At 38.0% G+C, this 20548-nt stretch overlaps 1 protein-coding gene across 2 annotated transcripts in view; it reads left to right on the top strand.

Moving 5' to 3' along the window:
- Positions 1-20548, top strand: part of CTNNA1 (catenin alpha 1) — a 182521-nt gene that overhangs the window by 62039 nt on the left and 99934 nt on the right. For both annotated transcript variants that reach the window (XM_036313850.1, XM_036313851.1), the window contains exons 6-7: positions 40-309; positions 2492-2695. In XM_036313850.1, the coding sequence (XP_036169743.1) occupies positions 40-309; positions 2492-2695 (474 nt within the window). The remainder of the gene's footprint in view (positions 1-39; positions 310-2491; positions 2696-20548) is intronic.

The following is a 20548-nucleotide window of genomic DNA, read 5'->3' as shown; positions in this document are numbered from 1 at the left end:
TGAATAGAACTGTTAAAATTTATTGCTTTACTCTTATAGGAACTGAAAGATGTGGGCCATCGTGATCAGATGGCTGCAGCCAGAGGAATCCTGCAGAAAAACGTTCCGATTCTCTATACTGCTTCCCAGGCATGCCTGCAGCACCCTGATGTTGCAGCCTATAAGGCCAACAGAGACCTGATATACAAGCAGCTGCAGCAGGCAGTCACAGGCATTTCCAATGCAGCCCAGGCCACCGCATCGGATGATGCCTCCCAGCACCAGGGCGGAGGAGGAGGAGAGCTGGCATATGCGCTCAATAACTTTGATGTAAGTTATACTGGGAGGAAACTTCAGGCTCTTGACCATCCCCTAAAGTTAGATTTCTGGGGAAATGTGATCAAGGTTTCTAATGAAAGCTCAATTTCTACTTAGATATGCAATCTAAGTTGAAAAAAATTTTATGAATCATCAAGTCTACTTATCTTGACTTGTCCTAAAGCATTTCTCTTTCTTTTCTTTTTTAGTTTGATTAAACTTCTGAATTCTTTAATGCATCTTGTGTTTCCTACAAGGTTGTTCTTTATTGAGGATATGAGTTCAGTTTATTTCAACCAAGATTTTAACCTTTTGGTAGATGGGAAGCTATGGGAGATACAGAGGCAAATGCACAGTCTGGTTGCAAATAAAGACACATAAATGACTAAAACAGAAGTGCCATCATCTTGTCTGTCGAGATATACTTGTTTTCCTCAATGACTAAATTGTAATAATAGACAAAATTTAATCAAGTGGAAGCAAATTTGGGGTTAAAATACTTTTATAGCATAATGCCATGTAATTATCTTTATAGATGATGCTTATACATTCTGTGTACACACTATCCTATGTATCTAATCTTAAATTTTTTTGGTGGGTTTGTTTTTTAAATTTTTACCCACAATGCCTCCTGGTTCCAGTAGATGACAGCAGTTTAAGATTTTTCAAAAAAATCTTATTATTGTTATTTTAATTAACATAAGAAAAATTGCTTTTCAGGTTGTCAGCATCTTTTCATAAGTAGGAAATGCTATAAAGTAATGAATCAATACAATGGAGTGCATTCTATTTTTAATATTTTTTTCCTTGCCTTTGCTTTGTCTCAGTACTTTACTTTGGTGTGGGTAACTGATCCTTGCTGATATGAATGGATGATTTAGTACTTCTCATAAATTATGAAAACATGGTGTTAGAACTGAATTTTTACTCTGGAACCTTAAGCATTAAGTGACTTTATAGCAAACTCTGATGATACATCTTATAATTTACTGGCGTTGTTGTTTTCCCCACTCACATATTGGTCTCTTTCAAAGCAGTAAGAGTTACATTTTGCCCTAAGTTGAGTAATATCAGAAGCTACTTAATTCATATGTGAGGGGGTTGGACTGAATGATCACAGGTGGGTTGCAGCGCTATGACTATTTAAGTTCTGGGACCATTAATTCCTCATTCCTGTTGGTCAGAATGCATTGTGTGTTCTGTTTTGACCAGAGAAATCCTGTAGTAACTTAATCTGGTAAGAAAAATGATGAGCTAAAATGTAGGTTAATAATGAACTCAAGGTATGCATGCTAAATTTTGAAACAGGGTTCTTTGAAAGGGAAAGAAGAAATGTACACTTATAAGGGCAAGCTTTTTAAAGAAAAACCTTGGCATTTAAGTTTAATTCAATAAGAACATAGCCCCCATGAAGAAAAATTAAAAGTAAAATAGTTGCCCAGACATTTACCAGTATAAGGATAAATTGTATCAAGTGGAGAAGTTGGAGGGAGACCAATAGCCACTGTCCTGGGGGTGTTGATATTTGACCTTGTACCATAGCTTACTTGTGACCTCACTCATCACTGGTAAAGCTGGATATAAGTGGAGTCAAGGGAATGAAGGGGAGATAGGAAAGACTTATTCTTATTGTGGCAGTTATATCATAGAGTGGCTTTTTTGGGACAGATTGCTACCATCTTACTGAAAACTTAGAGATATAGATTGAAATTGATTATAAATGCATTTCATTCTGAAAATTTGAAGACAGGTGTCAATTTTATTAATTTTTTTGTGGTGAAACAGTTCTGCCAGTGTCGTGTAGCAGTTGTATACTCTGTACATAGAAAAGAAAGAGAGCTAACTTTTATTTTCCCTGTAATTTTCATTTGGTAATTTAACTTAATACTACATAGGCTGGCTTCTAAATGTTCAGATTAAGTAGATTGAACATGATTTTTATGCTGACATATTTTTGTTTGCCATTTGTGGTATACCTTATCCAGACCCTATTCAGATGGATAGTACTGCTTCCAGTGCTGCTTTCGAGAAGTGATCCATAGACCAACTTGTATAGTACGGCCCTTCATCTGTCAAGGAGTATAACTTTCAGGCATTGTAATTTTTGTGTTTCTAATCGGCACTTTCCTCACCTTCTGGAAATAATGGAGGGAACAGAGATTAGCAGTAACATTTAATAATGCTTCCTCTGCAGAAACAAATCATTGTGGACCCCTTGAGCTTCAGCGAGGAGCGCTTTAGGCCTTCCCTGGAGGAGCGCCTGGAAAGCATCATTAGTGGGGCTGCCCTGATGGCTGACTCGTCCTGCACTCGTGATGACCGGCGTGAGAGAATTGTGGCTGAGTGTAATGCTGTCCGCCAGGCCCTGCAGGATCTGCTCTCAGAGTACATGGGCAATGTGAGTATCAGAACTTTTCTTTCAAATAAGAGTTTTCCATACAGATGTTGGATCTGAGATGTTTTAAGTATAAATGGCAAATATGTTCTTGGCTCCTTGACTCTTGGGTGAAGCATAATTTTCAAGGAATAGATAAATGGCTTTCTATGTGCCCCTTTCCTCCCCAACTTTTTATTTTGAAAAATGTTAAACTTATGGCCCTGGCCAGGATGCCCAGTTGGTTGGAGCGTTGTCCTCATATGCTAAGGTTGTAGGTTCTATTCCCGGTCAGGGCACATAAGAATCAATCATTAATGTATGGATGGGTGAAACACAGATTGTTGTTTCTTCCTCCTGCCACCCCCCACTCCTCATCCCCGTTTCTCTCTAAAAAAATATTACAATTTTTAAAAAATTTATAAAAATAATACTATGAGCGACCTTCTATCCTTTATCTAGATTAACTGAGTAACACTTAGAACATGTGCATGTTTGTGTATATAAATGTACGTGCTTATATGTGTCTATATACACAATCTTTTTAAAAAAAATATATTTTATTGACTCTTTACAGAGAGGAAGGAAGAGGGATAGAGAGTTAAAAACATCAATGAGAGAGTAACATCGATCAGTTGCCTCCTGCACACCCCCTTCTGGGGATGTGCCCGCAACCAAGGTACATGTCCTTGACTGGAATCGAACCTGGGACCCTTGAGTCCATAGGCCGAGGCTCTATCCACTGAGCCAAACCAGTTACGGTACACAACCTTTTTAAATGAAACATTTGAAACTGAGTTTTAGACATTGGGTTGCTTCAACTCTAAATATTTCAACACACATCTCCTAAGGATAATCACCTTCATTACCCCTAAAATTCTATTATCACATGTAGGTGGCCACTTAATTTTGAGCAAAACAGAATGCTGAAAATATATTATGTATATATACATTGTAGTTGCTGAATTTTATTCATGACCTATATAGAATGTCATAAGAGCAGGTAAAAAAAATTTTTTTTTTTTTAATATACCTCATTGATTTTTTACAGAGAGGAAGGGAGAGAGATAGAGAGTTAGAAACATCGATGAGAGAGAAACATCAATCAGCTGCCCCCTGCACACCCCCCCCACTGGGGATGTGCCCAAAACCAAGGCACATGCCCTTGACCGGAATCGAACCTGGGACCCCTCAGTCCTCAGGCTGATGATCCATCCACCGAGCCAAACTGGCCAGGGCAGAGCAGGTAAATTATTAAGTGAGCTGTATTAGGTAAACTGAGTAGTGTTTTTGAATTTTTAAAGTTTGGATTTAAAAGACCTGATGCTGTGAAATTTGACACTTGACTTTTTTTTGCCATAGAAAATACTAGTTAAAAAAATTTTGGGGGGTCTATTGTTAATGTCTTTCTTTTTCTTCCCTAATCTTTTTTTTTTCCATTCTAGTTATTTAATATTAATTTAGGCTTACTGTAGTTTAGACCTTGTACCCAATATTTTACTGACAAAAGAAGGAATAAATGAAATATAAAATTATATAAAGTCATTTGAAGGGAAGAGTGACAATACAAATTAGTTCTCACTAGTGATTTTTCCCTATTTATTTATTTATTTATTTATTTATTTATTTTTGATTTTTCCCAATTTAATACTTTTCAGGAAAAGATCTCAGTACTTTCTCATTTGCTCATTTGCCATACATCTTTGTTTACTTATATGTGAACAGACTAGTGAGTAATGATGGAATTCCAAAGGTGAAGATGAATGCCTGCCTGTGTTTATCTTATTTCTACCATATTGTGAAATTAGTGAAGCATATTGAGTTTTTTAAGCCATTGGCATGTTTTGATCATATGCAATCTACCTCTGAAAAATGAGATGAGAGGCTTAGTTAAAAGGAAAAAGTGGTTGATAAATCACAGTGAAAACATAGGACACATTTAAAAATGTGTATCTAAGCTTGGGAGTCTGGCTCACGATGTTGGAGATTTATACATGGAAACAAAGGACTCCTGGTATGTAGGTGGATCACTTATCTGCTATCACATGTAGTGCTGAAGTGTGCAAAGTGTCCAATGCAGTTATGATTAGGAAACCGTTTTAAAAACAGCCTTTGGTGGGGAGAATATGTGGTAAATCTGTTCTCATTGCTACATATTAGAGCTTCCTAACCAGCCTACAAGATACCCCTTGAGTCTTGGGATTGGTCAGGTTTCGGGCTAGTTATCCTGGTCATGACTAACCTTCTGGTTTCTCCCTAGAATATTAGACACATAGTACTTGATATTTGAGCCATGGATGTAAGTAAAGGTGGGAAGCACTCATTTATACTGAAGTCATGGAGACTATAACAGCATACTTACGTAACACTGTATTTAACATGTAAGTGAAAACCAGAACAGTGATTGATGTTTGGGTGAAATATAAGGAATATGGTAGGGGTTTTGAAAGAAATGATCTTGATTCAGAAATATATTTTAAAAGATGGTCTCTGGGCATGTTTCTTCTAAAGATAAAAATATTTTATTTCCTTGTATCAACTCATGTAACAGTGAGCAGGCTAGGTTCTGTCAAAAAGGGATAGAGTAAGGCTAACAGTGGGGAGCAGTAAAGCACACTTGGAAGCTTAGAATGGTGAAAGGGTCTACAAGAAGCAGAAGCAACTGGGGATATATTTTTACTTATTAAGGAAGCATTCAAAAGCATTTAGAACTTCAGGTGACAATCAGAGCTTAACTGGCAGTGTCTGCCTGTCAGTTCATATTGAGTATGTGTCATGTGCCAAGTAGTATGCTGAGCACTGTGTAAAAGGAGGAATGAGGCACTGATTCCTCCTTTCTGAAACAGACTAGGTCTCTACAGGGCATTTGTTGGAAATGCTGCTCTAGGTACTGCTAAACTTGTAAATTGGATGAGATTATTTCTGGTGGGAAACCCAGGAGGACTTTATGGAGGATTTATTTTATATTCTTTAGATTGAGCTCCACCTTAACTTTTAAAAGATGGTTCTCTTTGTTTTGATTATTTCTGTTGAAAAATATTAGGCCAATAATGATGGTATGTGGAGAACTGAGACAGTCTGGATTAATTAAAACTGGTTTACTGCATGGAACTTTGTAGACAGAGTATGGTAAAGTCCAAAAGAGTTCACATATTTTTACTTTTTCATTTCCTGGATTTTCTCAGTAATGTCAGTATTTTTATAGATCTCTCAAAATCTTTCACTAATCTTTTGAGTCTTTCTTCCTCATCCTGTGTTGCTACTTACCAAGTTACATTGGTGTTTCTTTCTAAGGAAATGGGTTCTTAACTTTGGATGCACATTAGACTCCCTGGGGAACTTTAAAAAAAATCCTGGTATTTAGGTTGTCTCCCAGTTAAGTCAGAATCACTGGATTGAGATCTAGGTGTTGTTAGGTCGCCAAAGGAGGGATAACGAATTTATTCGATCATCCACACAGCAGGTAGCTGAGCCTGCATGGCTTCAGCACCCCAGTGACAGGAGTCAGCGGTTTTTAAAGAACTCTTGGTGGGCTTTTTCTGGGCAGAGAATTCTCTGTGCAGGTCCGGATTCTGGGAATCCTGAGGGGAGAGATAATGGTCTTAGCAAGTGGAATGTGGTCTAAGCAAGTGCAATGTCCATTGTGAAGTGGCCTAACGGTCAGTTCCCAGGGGAGGGGGTATTGATTCAGTTACTTGCTCAGACTTAACAGGTTTCAGTATTTTTAAAGTTTCCTAAGTGGTTCCAGTGTATAATTAAATTAAGGTGGAGAAGCTGCTCCGATGGTTTACTGCATTTGTCCCTTTCTGTCTCCATTAGGCTCTATTCACTCTCTATTTTTCTATCTGTCCCGCCTGCTCAGGTAGTCTGAGCTCATGCCTTCAGTAGAACATTGTTTATTATGTTTTTAAAATTCTCTCCCACCTGTTTAAATCAAACTTATTTTTTCTTTAAGGCCCACTCCCTCCTCACCCCAATCTTTTGCTGAAGGCCATTTTAAACTGTATCTTTCTACATTATCTTTTCCCTGCTTGAAGTTTTGCACCTAATGGTTTATATCCTTGAATTGTTGCTTAATTGTATTTCCTTTATCCATGTAACTTCTGTAACTAAGTTTTAAGCATTTTAAAGATGGGAATTATTTTTTAAATATTATTTTCAGGGTTTAGTGTAATGCTAGAAGAGGTACTTAATAACTACTCATGCTGACTTGGGAGAATGCATAAAATGAACAATTTTGGATATTCATAGTGTTAAGGATACATTAACAAAGATTCTTGCTCTTATTGCCTTACATTCTAGAACAGTGGTTCTCAACCTTCCTAATGCCGCGACCCTTTAATGCAGTTCCTCATGTTGTGGTGACCCCCAATTTCATTGGTACAAATTGAACATAATTAAAGCATAGTGATTAATCACAAAAACAATATGTAATTATATATGTGTTTTCTGATGGTCTTAGGCGACCCCTGTGAAAGGGTCGTTCGACCCCCAAAGGGGTCGCGACCCACAGGTTGAGAACCGCTGTTCTAGAAGGTTATGGGGGAGGAGGCCATGGGTTGGTTTACCTCTACTTGTAGATCTTTCAGTATACAAATGACATTTGTAGAGAAAAATTAAACCAAATACACTGAAATAAAGTAGTGAGTGAAAGTGATATTTTAGATCAGAGCAGATTTAAATTTAATTCTAACATCAGATGAGGGCCAAACTCCCTGTTAAAGGCTCCAAGGACCAGGAGTCTAGCAGCCTTAAATAATGGTCCTGCTTGAATTGTGGTTTGAAGAGTTGGAGGGTATTCTTGGCTCTATTGCTAACTTGCTTTAGGATTCTCTAAGAGATATTGATGTTTAAAGTAATGCATTTGACCCCTATTTACCTAACATGAAAATCCTTCAGGTTATTCAGTGGATCTTTGTAGTTCCACAAATGACTTTCAGGTTTCCTTGAAATGAAATGTGGTTATTGTGGTTAAGTTTAATTTGTTCCTGCTCTATCAGCCAAAGGTTACTCTGCCCATGAGGGTTCTAGAGAAAGAAAAACAGCTTGCATGGGTGTCGTAATCTTAAAAGGTTTAAAAGTAAATGGATTGAATTAAAAGGAAATATAATTGAATTTGAAAAAAGTTATTGCCACTTTATTTTTTCATAATTGAAAATCATACATGTATGTTAAATTACTGAACCACCATTACTATTAACATTTAGGAATATGTATTTCCAGTTCTTTTTCCTTTCTTCTATGCAAGTGTTTTCAAATTTTAAAATAGTTTGACCTTCTTAATGTTCTCTGCATATAAACAAAATATTTCTATACTAGGGTTAAGCTATTAAATTAATAGGTTAAAACAGACTACCAGGTTAATGGATTAAATTTTTTGTTCCTTAAATATGTAGCTGACTTTGGAGCCCTGTTGTGTGTTACAACATTCTCTGAAGATATTTCAATGTCAGTGAAAAACCTCATTCTGAAGAGCCCTGTACTTTATACAGCTGAATTCTTTATGCATACTTTTCATTCTGCTGAGGAATATGCAGGTTCTTAATAACATTCCTTTCTCTCTCCGTTAGGGCATGTATTTTGAGTTGTTTTTCCAATAGTAGAACTTACTGGGACCAAGCTTATTTGTCTCTTCAACTCCTGACTCTTCAAAAACCAAATAAACACCCCCCCCCCCCCCAAATAAAACAAACAAAACCCACACACAACCCAAACTGAAAACACTTAACAGTGTCAGAAATATAGAAGACCCTCAATCTTTGAAATGAATTTCATTTGGTTTTGGCCTAAGCAGACTTGCTTAGCAGTTCATGGTAGTGTGTTGAGTGACTGAAGTTAGGATTTAATAATTGGTAAGAAGCATACATGTCTTGATTGGGCTTGAGTAGCTCTCAAGTATGGTAGCCAGTATCCATATGTGCCTATTGTGTATTTAAAATATGACTAGTCCAAATTAAGTACAAACTATACACCAAACTCGACTGAATACATAGAAAAGAATATAAAATATTTCACGAAGAGCTCATTGATAATACTTTTGACATATTGGGTTAAATAATATCTGTACTTAAATTTACCTGTTTGTGATGTTTCTTGCTTGCATTATATTTCTCTTGGATAGTTCTGATTATTGGATAACCAACCAGCCAAGGTGAGTAGATAAGAGTTTAATATCAGCTTCATTGAATGCCCAGAATGGAACAGTAATCCATACATGTAGGTATTATAGCTTATATATATATTTTATAGCTTAAACTATAGTTTTAGGCAGAAGAAAATTGGTACAGCTTAGGGCCTGGTGAGGATGCTACAGCTTAAGGGTTTATTTTATCTTTGTTCTTGCCCCAAACAGTAGATGCAGTGATTGCAAAATCCTAAAAGAGGAATGCAAATAATTGGGTATTTTTTGTATTGGACTGGGTATGTATTTGAGGAGGTTCATCATGTTAACATATCAAGTATAAACTTTTTATTTGATTTGGATAATAGTTTGACATGGAATATATGAATAGGATGCAGTTAATGTTCACTTTCAAAGATATATTGTTATTGTAGTGAAGGGAAGCAGTTAATTTAGATGCTAATCTCTTCTCAGTTTTGCAAAAAGACTTCCTGGAATCATTTTAGCATAGCCAGAGTTTCCCAGCCTTTGAAAGACTCTGCGAAGAGTTTGTTACTGTTATTTTATGACTGCATTTTTAAATTTTTTTAAGGATGAAAATAGCCTAATATTTTTCTAATTACAGAAGTTCTGTGTTCATTATGTATCATTTGTAATCCTACCACCTATTTTTGGAGTATAGCATTCCAGGCTTTATTCTGGGCATGTGAATATACACACCTATCTGTTCCTTTCTTACTGTTACTTCTTTTTTTAAACAATAAAAATAAGGATTATCTGTATTATTATATGGCTTACCATATGCTAGCCATTGTGCTAAGAGACATACATTATTGCCTATTTTACTCAGATAATGACTTTTATTGAGTTATTTGCGTAAAACTACACATACATACAGCTGACATTGGAACTCAGATTTTTCTGATCTGAAAGTCTGAGCTCTTAATACTTTCATCATTTCATATCTCTGCAAGTCAGCAAATAAGATTTTACATCATCATCTTTAATGGCCGGTGGAATTTTCCACTGTAGAACTTTATAAGTGACTGACTGTTCTGAAATTAAATACTTCACACTAAGATAGATTTGTTTCTGGTATAGCTGCTTGAAGTGAACAGAACTGAAACCAGACAACCAATGGGTCCGGGCTGCCTGTCACTACTTGAGCCAATTAAGTAGAGACAGGGTTGAATAATATCTGAGCATTTATTCAAATAATGCCATTTATTTACAAAAATCTGCTATACCCCTCCCCATATGCCAGCTGCTTATATTGAAGGACAAAGATTACCTGGGAAAGTAGGAATTACAGGTATGAGGAAGTAGGCACAGTATAATGGTTACAGGTTGCTGGCAATGTGGGTTGGGGGAGGGGGTCACAAAGGGCGGGCGCCTCCCAGACCAGATAGTTTCAGCAACAAGGTTGTCAATCCTTCCATGATGATAAGCAGTTCTTGGAAAAGGAGGATGGACTACATTCCAATGTTAACTCCTATGTCCTGGGGCATACAACTGTCAGCCAGGTTAGAATGTGCTTTCTCTAATCAGAACAGAACAATTAACAGTTAACAGAGCATGATTAACAGTTCTTATAATTATAGTTAGTCCCCACTATTCTATTTCTGCCTCTAAGAGATCAAGAAAGCTTTTTAGCATATCCTCCCATTCTAGACTGGCATTGAGTGATATAGATGTTTCAATTGGCTCTGTGAAATGCAACTACAGGGGCTGAGTTTTATTTTATAATATGCTAGAATTTTTATTTTTGTTTGAATCCTTAGGTTTACTGCAGTAGATACTCACCTGTATTGCCAGTCCATAGTTCAGTAGCTTTGTATGCCTATAATTTTATTGATTGTTAGTGTAAGCTTTTCTGTGAGTTGCCTAGTATATTTGGGAGAATGTGGATATATATAGATGTTGCATTGAATGCCAAATTTGAGCAAATGTAGGACTTGCTTCTCTTGACAGAACAGCATTTATTTAATTTGAAAACCTTATTTTTCAAAAATTAATGTGTGATTTTCTTATGAATGAGAGGTTTAAAAGATGTAACTCTGAGGAAGACATCTCACCCCAGTTATCCCATATAATAAAAGGGTAATATGCAAATAGACTGAATGGCAGAACAACCGATCAAAGCATTATATGCTAATGATATGCTAAGGCTGCTGAACCACTCGCTATAATGTGCACTGACCACTAGGGGGCAGACAGTCAACTGGTTGACCAGTCGCTATGATGTGCACTGACCATTGGGGAAAGATGCTCCGACTGGTAAGTTAACTTGCTGCTGGGGTCCGGCCAATCAGGACTGAGCAAGATGAACCGGACACACCCTGGAGCCCTCCTGTGGTCCCTCCCCGGCCCGATAGTGCACCGGTGGGGTCCCTCAGCCTGGTCTGTGCCCTCTCACAATCTGGGACCCATTGGGGGATGTCGGAGAGCCGGTTTCAGCCTGATTCTGCAGGCCACTCCCCTTGGAAGGGTGCCAGATGCAGGGCTCATGGCTGGTGAGCGCTGCTGTGGCAGTGCCAGCATCGCCCGATTGGGACTGATTGGGCGTGAGCCTATGTCAGGCACAGTGGGGCCGGGATGTCTAAGAGGTTTGAGATACTTCCTATGTATGCTACTCTGGCATTATGAATTGAAGTTTTTAAGAGGCAAGTTCTTAACCTTTTATATGCAAAAAGATGCATGTTTATGTAGATGAAATGGTGCTGGCCTAATGGAGCAATTCTTGAAATCAGAATGATGGAGCAGACATGGAAACCTGCCTAGTTTCAGGCGCAGATGGATAGGGGTTTAGCCTCTAAGACATTGCTATTAGACTGTCTGTGGTATTACTTTCTACTCTTTAGATGTCAGGCAAGCTTGAAAAGGTTTCATATATAAAAATGTTTCTGGATTAAAAGGTAACCTCTCAGAATACTACTATTAGTAATTAGAGGCCCGGTGCATGAAATTCATGCACGGGGGTGGGGGGGTGGGGGGTGTCCCTCAGCCTGGCCTGCACCCTCTCCAATCTGGGACTCCTTGGGGGATGTATGACTGCCGGTTTAGATCCAATCCCTGGGATTGGATCTAAACCGGCAGTCATACATCCCTCTCACAATCAGGGACTGCTGGCTCCTAACTGCTTGCCTGCCTGCCTGCCTGATTGCCTCTAACTGCTTCTGCCTGCCAGCCTGATCGCCTCCTAATCGCTCCCCTGCCGGCCCGATCGCCCCCAACTGCCCTCCCCTGCCGGCCATCTTGTGGCACGTGACGCCACCTAGGCTTTTACTATATAGGATTGTTACTAGGTGGTGGTATGATAAGCAATATAAATTTTCTTGTATATTTTCCCCCACATTTTTTTTTAATTTTATTGATTTTTTACAGAGAGGAAGAGAGAGGGATAGAGAGTTAGGAACATCGATGAGAGAGAAACATTGATCAGCTGCCTCCTGCACACTCCCCACTGGGTATGTGCCCACAACCAAGGTACATGCCCTTGACTGGAATGGAACCTGGGACCCTTGAGTCCGCCAGCCAACGCTCTATCCACTGAGCCAAACCGGTTAGGGCTCCCCCACATTTTTGACACTTTCTTATGGCCATAATGACTTGGATTTTTAGGTTTGTTTATAATTCATATACTGTTAGGGTTGCTGAAGGAGGAATGCACGAGGCCAAAGTGGTAAGGGATTGTGAATTTATTAGGTCATCTGGATACCAGATGGGCTGAGCCCCAAAATGGCGCGCCAGCACCCAGGGATAGGGAGTCAGAGATTTTTAAAGGATTCTAGGTGAGCTTTTTCTTGGCGGAGAATTCTCTGGGCAGGTTTGGATCCTGGGAAGGTCCCGAGGGGAGAGATAATGGTCTTAACAAGTGGGATGTGATCTAAGTGAAAGGGAATGTCCCTTGTGAAATGGCCTAAAGGTCAGTTCCCAGGGGAGGGGTATCGATTCAATTATTTGATCAAACCTAATATATATTATATTTGTTTCTAAAGCAGATTAACAGGAAAAATTGAGGATTTTTCACCTTCAAAAGGTCTCGATTCATCTTTTTGAGGTAACAATTCAGGGCTAGTTTGACTAAAGGGGTGATTTGTGTTTTTATTTGTTTACTGTGTTATATATTTCTAATAAGTCTTGGTGAAAACAGAGTGTATGATAGCATTTGTATTATCCTTTCTTGGACTAAAAATCAAAATGAGTTTTTGACCATGAAAGATAGCATTTGGAAGTGACACTAGTATCATCTAGTGCAGCGGTTGACAAATTATAGTTCTCAGGTCAAGTCTGGCCTGCCACCTGTTTTTGTAAATAAAAGTTTTATTGGGACACAGCCATGCCCATTTGTTTACTTGTCAACGGCTGCTTTTCCACTACAACAACATAGTTGAGTAGTTGTGATAGACAATATCTCAGAGCCTGAAATATTTGCTATCTGGTCCTTTTCAGAAGTTTGCTGAGCCTTAATCTAATCCAGCCAACAAAATTTTTTGAAGATTTTAAATTAAAAGATCCAATTTCTTTAATGGGCATAAGATTGTTTGGGTTATCTGTTTCTTCTTGGATAAATTTTGGAAGTTTGTGCCTTTTAAGGAAGTGGTCTATTTATCCAGTCAGTCCAGTTAGTCAAATTTTATATACAAAGAGTTGTTGGCAGCATTCTCTTACTATCTTTTTAATGTTTGTGGGGAGTCTGTAGCCATATTCTCTAATTCATTCTAATGTTGATAATTTATATCTGCTTTATTTTTTTAAATTTGGCTACAGGAGCATCACTTCTATTATCTTTCGAAAGAACCACATTTTGGTTTCATTGATTGTTCTCTATTATTTTCAATTTCACTGATTTCTGCCCTTTACTATTTCCTCTCTTCTGTTTCCCTTGGGTTTATTTTGTTCTTCCTTTTCTAGTTTCTTGAGGTGGGGACTTAGGTTATTTGTTTGAGACCTTTCCTCTTTTAAATGTAAATATTTAGGACAGATTTCCATATAAGACTGATTTTCTGCACCCATAAATTTTGATATATTGTGTTTTCATTTTTTTTAAAATACATTTTTATTGATTTCAGAGAGGAAGGGAGAGAAGAGATAGAAACAATAATGAGAATCATTGATTGGCTGCCGCCCCTCTCCCCGCCCTCCCCCCCCCCCCCCCAATGCAGCCCCATAGTGGGGATTGAGCCCGCCACCCACACCACCCGGACATGTGCCCTGACTGTGACTTCTTGGTTTGTAGGTCAATGTTCAACTACCGAGCCACGCCAGTCAGGCTGTATTTTCATTTTTGCTCAAAATATATATATTTTTAAAAATATATTTTTATTGATTTCAGAGAGGAAAGGAGAGGGGAGAGAGAGATAGAAACATCAATGAGAGAGAATCATTGATCGGCACGCCCCATACTGGGGATCGAGCCCGCAACCCAGGCATGTGCCCTTGACTGGAATCAAACCTGAGACCCTTTAGTCCGCAGGCCGATGCTTCATCCACTGAGCCAAACCAGCCAGGGCTGCTCAAAATATTTTTAAGTTTTCCTTGACTCTTCCTCTGTGACAGGTGGCTTATTTGGAAGTATGTTGTTTAATTTACAAGTATTTGGAGATTTTCTTATGTTTCTGTGCTGGGGTCCGGGTCCAGGGGTCCCCAAAGGTGTGGACGGGGTTGGCGAAGAAGGAATGACACGAAGACAGTGTTCAGTTGATCAGCAGCCTAGCCAGGATCTCTAGCCAAGTTCTGGTCTGGATCTCCAGAGAGGTTCTGCTTAGGATCTCCAGCCAGGTTCTGTGTCCATGTTCTCTTGCTAGGTTCTCCAGGTTCTCCAGCCAGGTTCTGTAGCCATGTTCCCTCGCTAGGTTCTCCAGCCAGGTTCAGTCACCAGGTTCTAGTCAGGTTCTCTTGCCAATTTCTGTAGTCAGGTTCAGTCCAGGATCTTTTGCCATGTTCCCTCCAGCGAAGTTCTTCTGTCTGTAGGTTCTCTGTAGGTTCTGTCTTGTAAGTTCTGTGCGTAGGTTCTGTCTTCGGAGTTCTGTGTTCTAAGTTCTGTGTTCTAAGTTCTGTGTCTTGCTGTCTTATTACATCTGTATTTATACCAGTTGATTCAATCCTATCAATCTCTATTCCAAAGGTTAGGGCGTTTCTTATCTCCATTCCAGGGAGTAAAGATTATGTAGCTTAAGCATGATTGTTCATAGTTAAAGTGATTAATTACCCGCCTGGCACTTGTTAAGAGGTTTTATTCCCTCCCTAACTTCAGGGGAAAATCCCTACCTGGGGAAACAACCTTTCTCAGAGACCTTGGTTAAAACACATAGTGCCAAGAAGGTGAGCAAACATGTTAAGAACAGTATGCCATATATGCCAGGTCCCTTGAAACAGCAAGCATGGACCGGCTCCCGGCATTTCTGTCACTGATTTCCTAATTTAATTCAAATTCATTAGGTCAGAGAATATACTCTGCATGATTTCAGTTCTTTAAATTGTTTATTGAGGTTTGTTTTACAATGACTTAATGCTACCTATGTGAATGTTCTGTCTGTACTTGAAAAGAATATGTATTTTGCTGATGGAGTTTTTATATATCTGATTGATGGTATTCTTGTTCTAAGCATTATTCAGAGTGTTGCAGTCTCCAAGTACAGTTGTGGATTTAGTTCTTTCTTGTTTCCATTGCATTCAGTGGTATAGAATAGTGGTTCTCAACCTTCTGGCCCTTTAAATACAGTTCCTCATGTTGTGACCCAACCATAAAATTATTTTCGTTGCTATTTCATAACTGTAATGTCCCTACTGTTATGAATTGTAATGTAAATATCTGATATGCAGGATAGTCTTAGGCGACCCCTGTGAAAGGGTCCTTCAACCGCCAAAGGGGTCGCGACCCACAGGTTGAGAACTGCTGGTATAGAAAGAGTGGAATGTGTTTATTTAATGTTAACCAGAATTGAAACCAATCATCCATTTTCAAAACAGCCTGAAACTAGAAAAGTAACTTGGCCATGATCATACTCAAGATTAGAACTGAGGTTTTTGATTTTTAGTCTGTAGTTACTCCAGATGATGCTTTTCACATGTGATTCCATAGACGGTGGATAATAAGCTGATGCTTCATAGAATAGGACTCATTAAAGCTTAATCAAGTAACCTCCCCAGTGCCGTCTAAGCTGTAAAATGGGGTCAATAATAGCTGCCCCTCTACCTGACCTTGTTAAAAGGTGCAGAGAACCACTCAAACAAGTAAAATGATGAGGATGGGATAAATATCAAAATGCTTTGAAACAAGCAGAAAATGTAGCCAAGAACAAGGTGAAAAGGGATTTGGATAGGCAGAGGCAGGCTTCCTTTTTGGCTTTGTATGACAGCTCTGTTCCTTGTTCTGTGCCTGCAGCAAAGAGCCACCAATCTGCATGATCTTGTAGTTCAAATGTCTAATTACAGCTGACAGAAAGGGTCTCTTTCTTCCTCATTTAAATCAGGGGAGATACCATATTTGATATGAACATAAAACTATGAAGTGCTATACATGTACAACTTGGTATTTTAGGAAATTATTACACAGTTCTTCTTCCTCATTTATTCTTTTCAGTCCAAGGAGTAGGCTTTACTTTTGGCAGAGTTGTCATGTTGATAAGAAATCAGTTCCTTTAAAATTATAATTGTTTAAATGTAGCAAGCTAGGTGTTTTGGGAGGTTAACTGTTTACCTTAGACTGCCCATATATGACAAACATGTAACAGTAAAAGCTTATCAGTCATAATTTTCTGCCTTAATGTTTTATGTCCATTGATCTTAAAAACATTCTTTTTTTAATTAGGTGTTTTAGAGGACTTAAGATAGTTAATAAACACTTGCTGAGTTGCCAAATTGTTCTTTCCAGGGATAGGTAGAGCCCTGTCTGCCAGGAAATTCCCTCTTCTCTCATTTCAGACCTGCTCTCTTGAAAGTGACTATGGTTTCCATATTTCTTAGTCATAATATGAATATAGAAGGGTGAAAGTCTGGAATGTGATGTTTTTCTTCTCTGAGTGAAAGTCCTTATTCTTTCTGTTTATTTTGGGGTTGAATTTGTGTTCACATCTGGTGAATGCTAAGTGAGTACTTGACAGTCACTAAATAGCTTACTTATTTTAAAGTGGAATTTTGGATATTTAGAATCAAAGACTGCTGAGAACTGATTTTGTTTGGTCATTCTCTGCAAATGGCATTAGGGCCTTTTCATAATGTCATAGTTTGGAGACATACTCTAGGGAATATATTTCCTTTGAGTTGCTTTATGCTGAAACAACATCTGGGTAGTAAATTGTCTTACCAGTATTATTTTCAGATGTGTTGAAATTGTCTTCCTGTTCGGGTTTTACTCCAGTTGCAGATATTCTTTTGGTTTTGTAATTTGCAGTTTGTAATAATGTACCAGATAGAATGGATCTTATTTCAAGACTTCTTGCTAATTGTCCTTTAAATTTAACTTTAATTTACTTGACCTGAATTATGTCTCCCTGCTTTTAGAAAGAATTATTGGTTTTGACGATTCAAATATGAAACTCATCTTCTAGGAATGAAAATATTTATGTTGGCTTACCCTTGTTCTTGTGTCTACATGAACATTGCTTATTATTCCCTATGTAAAATAACTTGAAATATTTTATAGTAAAAATCGGGAGTATTTGATCAATTATAATTTTTAAAGCTCATAGCAAAAGTATTTGTTAATGTTGCATTTAAGATTCTGTATTATTGATGAAAAATAGATAAAAACTTTTATATGGGAAAATAGTTTGGTTTTTAAAAGTTGATCATTCACATATATATACTCTTATTTAGTGATTTCTGTTGTGATAAAGGATATCCTTGTCCCCTTATCCTTTTTGAACTATTAAAATTTCTTAATTGAGAAAATGGACTCATAGCTTTAGGAAGACATTTGTTGGATTTTTTTCATTTTCAAAGCAATACTGAATTTTGTAGCATTCAGAAAAAAATTTCAATTTTAAAGTTGGAATTTCTAGTCACATTGTTTTTAAAAACTCATTGCATTCACTAGCTCTTATTTAGTGTCTATAGCTCTTTGATTTTGGCCAACTCTAGATGCTAGAATCAACCTATTCCTTTTTGACTAGGTTTTCCCAGCCAGTGCAAAATGAGCCATTTTCTTAAAACTACTCTGAATCAAGAATTACATTAAATTTAGGGTTACGATGATGAATGTCAGTAGCTATATGTTTTTGATTTGAGGTTTTAGTCAAGTGGCAGTTCTTTTAACTGTCAAGATTTGACAAGATTTGAACATCCAGATAGGAACATAGGTTTATGGGGAATGTTACATAGAAGAGAAGCCTTATGAAATGACACGGTCTTAGATTTGTTTTAGAATATTCCAGCAAAAAACTAATGGGGTGATAAATGAAATAAGAAAACAGAAAGTTGGCGGTCTTTAAAGCTTGGAGATGTTGCATAAGGAAGTCATTTACTATTCTCAATCCTTTTAGATATGTTTGGAAAATCACATAATAAAATGTTTTAAAATGCTATCCTGTCATCAGTATGACAATTAGAACAGGCGTCGGTATATTACATGTTTAAGGGTACAGTTCTTGCTATGTTTACAGCCCTTTTGAGGGCATTTCCAGTCTTGCAACCTTAGGAAGGCCTTATTTTATCTTGCCCAGCTCCCTTCTCAGTCCTTAGTTCATAGGTTGACCTATGATGTCTCTTAGGCCAATTCGATTCTGTTGGGAATTTGTATGGGAAAAATAATGGGAAAATGGTGCAGTTAGTAAATGGGGACCGAAGTAGGAAATTACGCTATTAAGTGGAGTCAGAATCATGAGGGGTCCTGACAAAGTGAATTTGTGGTTGAGTAGCAGCTATAAATAGGCAGCATAGAGAGTAAGAAGAGGTTAGGTATTTGAGATTGGAGAAGGGTGCAGCCAGGTAAGAGGAGGACCCTAGGCATCCCCGTTGGCTGCTCCTAAGGCCAGTTGCCCAGCTATGCTTGGGTTATTGTGCACATGTACCTTTATCACTAGAGTGGATTTAAATCCCTCGTTTCTCCAAAAAGGGCGTAACTAGTGTAATCATTGGATGATGCAGAATTTTCTTGGCTAAATTATTAGTAATCACTTTTTTTTGGAGGTCAGAAATGGTCATTGCTTAATCATCTAGGCATTCCATAGTCCAGTTCCTCAAGCATTACCAGAACCATTGCCTTCCTGAGTTAGATTTTTAAAGTTCTATCATGTATATAGCAAGAAACCTTTTGTTTCTTATTTACTTGACTGTTATGTAATTTAAGTACTGATATTTACATTGTTTAGTAGACCTTGATTGAATGGAATATAATAAATGGCAGAATCAGAGTTTTTTTGTATAAGGAGGGCATGACTTGTCAGCTGGGCTCCCAAGTTTCCTATTAATTGAGAAGTTGCCTTAACATAATTGTAGGTTAAACACTATTTTGTCAGCCAACATGATTTCATATTCCTTACTCTTGCTGTTATTAAAAGACATGGCCTCTAGAGAAAACCTTTTTGACTATAACCATCCTATCCACTATTGTCTTTCTCCGTTTTTCCTTTTTTGGTTCTGTTTTGTGGGCAAAAATAAGAATGAGGAACTCTGGCTTAGAAGAGAGAATGTTGGTACAATGGAGGTTCAAAAAAAAAAGCATAAATGGAAATGTTTTATTATAAAGCACTAGAGAAACTATAAAACTATTAAATAGGATATACAAAGCAGAAAAATATGGTTGGCATTGATTATCATGGAGAAATGGGCTAAGGTAGAAACAATAATGGATTTAGAATCAGGAATTAAATAGTGTGCAGGGGATGACAAACATCTTGGCTTGGTGGGAATGAAGAACCATTAAAGAACCATATTGCTGGGGTCCTGCCCCAGCTGTCCAGGGGTCCCAAAGGTGTGGACAGAGTCGGCGGAAAATGTTTTACACGGGGACAGAACTCTCTAGCTCTCTTTAGTCTCCGTGGATCTTCCTGTGCCTGGCTGAGGCCACAGAGAAAGATCTTGAGGCAAGCTGAGCCTTTATTTCATAGTCAGAGGTAAACAAGGTAGTGGTTACCAAAGTTACACTGTTCTTGTGAGTTTTACTTGTTTTTGTTCTTGTTGCACTTCCCTCAGCCCATTAGCTTCCCAGGTAAGATCTAGGGAGCATTATAAGGTCAAGCCTAATTATGCTTAAGAGGACTATGCCCTCTAAGCTGGGACTTGTTTGTGACTTTGCCAACAGGTCAGTCTGAGGTTTAACCCTATAGCAGCTCCCCACACCATATTATAAGCAAGACTGGCTAGAAGCAGTTCTCTTTTCCTCTTTGTTGGGCGACGTTCAACAAAATTCTCTTCACTGACATTATCCTGGGAATTGTTAGCTTTTCTCCTTTTAATTTGCTCGTGTGTAGAAAGTTACGACTTTCTTGTAGGGTGGATTTAGCCTTTGATACATTTCTTTGGGCCCAAGAAAATTATATGCTAAAGTAGAAAATGAATGAAACTATTCCGTTTAGCCTCTAGACAGTGACACATTAAGGACTAATGACTGCCAAAAGGAAATGTCAAACACTAAGCTAGTCTACTTTCTTTGGCAGCTGAGAATCCGGTGAATCAACAGTTTTAGGGGGTGTATATTTAATGTGGGTGGAGGAAGAGAGTGTCTAACATTCTTTAAGGCCCTGTTAAATAAGTTGGGCACAGTTGGACTTGGAGCCTGTTTCTACTTTTCTAAACCCAAGAAAGGCATGTAC

This window comes from Myotis myotis, unplaced genomic scaffold, assembly GCF_014108235.1.
Source record: "Myotis myotis isolate mMyoMyo1 unplaced genomic scaffold, mMyoMyo1.p scaffold_m19_p_6, whole genome shotgun sequence".
Taxonomy (NCBI): Eukaryota; Metazoa; Chordata; class Mammalia; order Chiroptera; family Vespertilionidae; genus Myotis; species Myotis myotis.
The sequence above is the reverse complement of the archived record's forward strand: the minus strand, read 5'-3'. Positions and strand labels throughout refer to the sequence as shown.